Genomic DNA, 4,941 nt, shown 5'->3' on the forward strand with positions numbered 1-4,941 from the left:
ACAAATTATAGGTACTTCAAAGTTTAAATATGAAAAAGAAGTGTGCAAACTTCACCAAGTTGCGCAACTTAGAACTTTTAATTTAGGTTAAAACCTTCATCAAACATCTGATCCAAAATTGTCAATGATATCAAAAAGAAAAAGGAAAAGGAAAGAGAACCATGATCAGTTATTTTTAACTCATAAAGCAAAAGCCCATACACTTCCCACCAATCACTCTCACCTCCTAGTATACATGAATTTAATCAATAAAAATTCAAAACCTGGTGAAATACTGATGAAAGAGAGAGAAGGTGAGAAGATCAATGACGACACATGCACAAATGAGATGCAGAAGAGAGAATAACCATTAACACGATTGAAATTTTAAATGAGGAGCTATATTGTCCACAATTTATAAATAGATGACTACTTATAACAACATATATATATATATATATATATATTAGATTTGAGTTATAAAATCAGAGTTGCCTTTTCTTTTCTTTTTTGCATGTTTTCAGAATTAAGCGGCAAAAAGTGTTTTTCAACTAGGTCTTTAAACTGTGAAGTTTTACCAATATTTTTTTGTTCAGAATTAAACAGCAGAAAGTGTAACTCAACGAATTCTAAACTGAAATATTGAACAATATTGTTATTTTTCCCAATAAAATCTTTGATATACTTGGTTAATCATGGGCTTTGCAGCAGAGAAAACGTTGTTTTTGCATACTCTTTGTCCCTAAAATATATAAGTATTGAGTATTATATTCTGTCACGACCATCTCAATTCCTTTCTTGGCTATTTTTCGAAATAACAAAGTCATGACTAAATTATAAAACTAAGCAAGTATGAACAAGGTGAAAAATGTAAGTGGCGCCAATTAAGACATTATTCCTATGGCCTACAATTTTGTAGAATATAGAGATGCAATAAGGTTAAGTTATAATGGTAAATGGTGTTAAATTGTAAGTCTGAGTTGAAGTAGAAAGGATATATGCAGATCTCAAAAGAGATTGGGAAAAAATAACAAGATAGATTATCAGAGGAAAAGTAAGCACATTCTAAATCAGAGCACAATTCATTTCATAGCCCTGGCAGTATTGAAGCCCTTGCACACATAATTTTTCAGCAGCGAGTAAAGGGGAGGGAAGTAGAATGTGAATCCTTCACCAGTAATCCCCGCATGAGCATTTGCCATCCTTGAAATGATGAAACCTTTTGTTATCTCTGACAATTAATTCCCTTCCAACAATCCTGGACATGATCTTGATGGCATTGTGACAATCACCACATACACGAAGATTCTTTATAATTCTAAGAGGTGTTCTTGGAGGTGTGCTAATAAGACCATAGGCAATTGCTAGTCGCTCACTGTGGTAGAGCAGGGCTTGCTCCTTTGCTTCTTGATCAATGTCATGAAGAACATATCTTGTATCAGGAACATATCCTGCTTCTTTCATTGCACTCAAGGCTTTTAACTTCTCATCGTCCTTGTAAAGTGTAGGATTCTTATACTCAATGATTCTGTTCTTTCCATCAAGCATGCTAATTGCAGTTCGCTTCTTTGGTGGAGGGGTAGGGATCTTATTGGCAACAGTCTTTGATGGGTCAAGGCTAACCATCAACTCCTCAGCATGGTCTTCAAGATCAATATCTCCATGTGTCCGAGCATAATCTTTCAGTCTCTCCCAAACAGCAACTGTGGGTTCAAAAGGCAACTTCTCAATGTATTCCTCAGCTTCCTTAAGATACCCAGATTGACCTAGAACATCCAGAAGTCCCATATAATGCTCCATCCCTGGTTCAATGCCATGTTTACTTTTCATGGATTCAAACTGTAGGTACCCATCCTCCACAGCTTCTGAACTAGCACAAGCTGATAACACTGCTAGGAAAGTCTCTGAAGAAGGTTCCAAGCCCTGCTCTTTCATCAGCTCAAACAATTGCAAGCCCTCATCTCCCATAGTATTGTTTGCGTACCCATAAATCATCAAGTGCCAAGAATCCATATTTTTATTGGCCATGTGATCAAACACTCTACGGGCGTCAGTCATACTTTTGCACTTCCCATACATCTCAAGTACCTTGTTATTCAATTTAACATCACTCCTAAATGTAGACTGCAAAAAGTAATCATGGACCTTTTTTGCATCCTCAAGAGATTTTGATTTACCACACAAATCGAACAGAGTATCAAAACAGTTTGCGTCAGCTTTCACCCCTTTATCCAACACGTCAATAGCTTCCTTAGCCTTCCCCTCTTGGCACAATTGGGTCAAATCTATAATCGAAGGAGGTGGAGAAACAGAAGGTTGGCTTTCAATGGTTTGCCCCTGATTAGGAACTTGATTGCCCAACTGATTAGGACTTTGAAATTGAGGAACCGATTGACTGGCATTTCCACTTTGAGGGTAGACTTGACTCCGACTGTTAAACTCGTTGTGGCTTCCAGTTTGGGGGTATCCCTGATTTTGATTGTTCCATCGATTAGGTCGAGTGCTTGGCTGAAAACTAGAGTTCTGAGGGCTCATCTGGTTAGAACCTGGATATTGGGGATAGCTCTGATTCGGAGGATTCCACGGATTAGGGTTTCCTTGAGGAGCATATCGCCGCCCTGATTCAGGATACTCCCTATTCTGAGGAATCTGACCCTGATTAGGAGGATATCGACCCGGGACGTTCTGAACTCGATTAGCTTGATAGTTGGGATTTCCTTGTTGAACGTAGCCCTGGTTTTGTGCAAGTGGGTTCGATTGTTCAGAGTTCCCACCTCGAGGACCACTCTGCCATCGCGGGTCCCACTGGTTTGGGTCTCTGTGATCTCGAAAAGCTCTAGGATCGGATGAAGGTTGATGAGGATTAGTTCTCTCAAACTCGTTTGGCATCGCAGAAGTGCTCAGAGCTTTACCCAGTTTTTGATTATAGTAGTTGCTGTAGATGAAAGAAGAAGGCTGCAAGTCACAGCGTACCTTGAGGAAACAAGAAGAGAGCATTGTGCTTCGTGCACGCTGAATCACCGTGAACGACGCCATGTTCGAGTGATGAAGTGAGCAAAATGTAACCAAAACCCTCCCCTGTGATAAACCCTCGCAAGCAAACAGCCCGAGCTGAGATGAGGGATGGCGCAGGAGAATGATTCCCCTTGTAGTGTCAAAAACCCGAAAATTCTTGAAGCCTGTATATATCAGCCGTCGGATTATACGAATGATCCAGATGATGCCACTTGGCCGATGGCAAAATTGAAAATTCAACTACTAAAAGAACGCCTTCCCCTCTTAAATCTGCTCAGCTATTGGCTTGTTCAATTATAGAAGACTAAGAACAACACTGATAAATTCCTCCCAGTTATCACCAAACATCGTGAGACTATAAATTTAAACGATCAACACGGAAGGAAACCACGCCACATACAAATGTATATAGAAGGTCATAGAGTCATCACATCTGATAAAATATTAAAATTAACAACAGAATCAGAACCCTTAATTCTGATGGTCAAGACAAAAACAAGCCACATTTACATTTAGTCAATCTACAAAAAATGAAACCTGCTTTCATTTGCCATAACATATATTAAAGAAAATAATTAAAAACTATAACAAGAAGTGGTTATGCTGCAATAATATTGTAGAATCCCGACAAGGGAAGAAGGAACGAAGCATGGGCATGACAAGAACAACAGCACTGAAACAAATTCCGCCCCGTGAACAGAAAACCAGGCACGAATCAGAGCAAAATCAGAACAGTCACGAATCAGCAAGAAAAATCATAAGGCATTCGCTGAATCATCAAAAGCCAAGGGGAAGGGAAAGTCGAAAAAAACTTAAGAGTATAAGCCTCATGGCTTATAATATTATTAGACCTTAATTTTTTTACACGATTTTTCATGGCTTATACTCAAGGAAAAAAAAACCTCCTTAAAAGCAACAGCAAAGTCAAACAATCATGAACAGCAAACACAAAGTTAAAGATGAAGACGACAAACTTAGGGTCCGTTTGGTTTTCTTTCGTTTCACATTCAGAAAGTAAAATTTTACTTTCAGAAAGTTAAAAGTTGTTTGGGTAGAATATTTTGCAGGAAAACACATCCTGAAAGTATTCAAACAATAGCTGAAAGTGAATTTCTGAAACTTAACTATTTGAAACTTTTGAAAAGTGGATTTGAAAAGTAGGATGTTATTTGACCATATTACCCTAAGTTTAATCTCTTATTCTTTTATTTAAAAAATAGTTAATTCATTAAAAATATAATTATTATTTTAATAATAATAAGTAGGTATCAATTTTTTTAGTATTATAAATTGAATAATTAATCATATTAATTTTTAGCATTAATGTATATTAAAAATTACAAATCTTTATTACATCTTTTAAAATTACAAATTAAAAAATATAAATAACTAGAGATGAAATTTTTAGCATTATAGATCAAAATTTGTGTTATTTAAAATCTTTATTATATTTTTTTAAATATTTTAAATATATTACATTTGTATAATAAAAATTATAAATCATTATAAATTAATGTCCTTTTTGATAATTGTACACTCAAAAGCACATTTCACTATCACAAACCAAACAACTTTCAATGTATCAAATTAACTTTCACCAAATAAATTTTTACCAAATGAACTTTTGACAAACTGAAAACCAAACGCACACTTAAGGTGTGTTTGAAAAAGTTACTTTTCACATTTAAAAAGTTGTTTTTTACTTTGGAAAAGTTAAATGTTGTTTGGAGATTATTTATAGTGTAAAATTGACTTTTTGAATGTGCTTTTCGGACCTGGGCTGAACGGCAAAATCTAAAAGCTGATATGAGTAGCTTTTAGAAAGTCAGTTAAGGGACAATGTGATACCTATTATTTAAAATGACCATGATACCCCTGGCCTCATGTTTGTCCTTTCCTCCTGCCCGAACTCATCTGCATTTCTTCAAAACCCACCTTCTTTCTCTC

General features: G+C 36.1%; 1 protein-coding gene across 1 annotated transcript; it reads right to left on the bottom strand.

The window, feature by feature from the left end:
* Nucleotides 1–996: 996 nt before the first annotated feature.
* Nucleotides 997–3,113, bottom strand: LOC129320317 (pentatricopeptide repeat-containing protein At2g15690, mitochondrial). Its single transcript, XM_054965711.1, has one exon. The coding sequence runs from the start codon at nt 3,013–3,015 to the stop codon at nt 1,150–1,152; it is 1,866 nt and encodes a 621-aa protein (XP_054821686.1). The 5' UTR covers nt 3,016–3,113; the 3' UTR covers nt 997–1,149.
* Nucleotides 3,114–4,941: the final 1,828 nt, after the last annotated feature.

The sequence above is a fragment of the Prosopis cineraria genome, unplaced genomic scaffold (genome assembly GCF_029017545.1).
Source record: "Prosopis cineraria cultivar Desert tree isolate PC_DT_omini unplaced genomic scaffold, ASM2901754v1 PC9, whole genome shotgun sequence".
NCBI classification, from domain to species: domain Eukaryota; kingdom Viridiplantae; phylum Streptophyta; class Magnoliopsida; order Fabales; family Fabaceae; genus Prosopis; species Prosopis cineraria.

Bases quoted from the DNA above. Each gene is read 5' to 3' on its own strand.
- LOC129320317 (XM_054965711.1), bottom strand. From the start codon at position 3,015: ATGGCGTCGTTCACGGTGATTCAGCGTGCACGAAGCACAATGCTCTCT.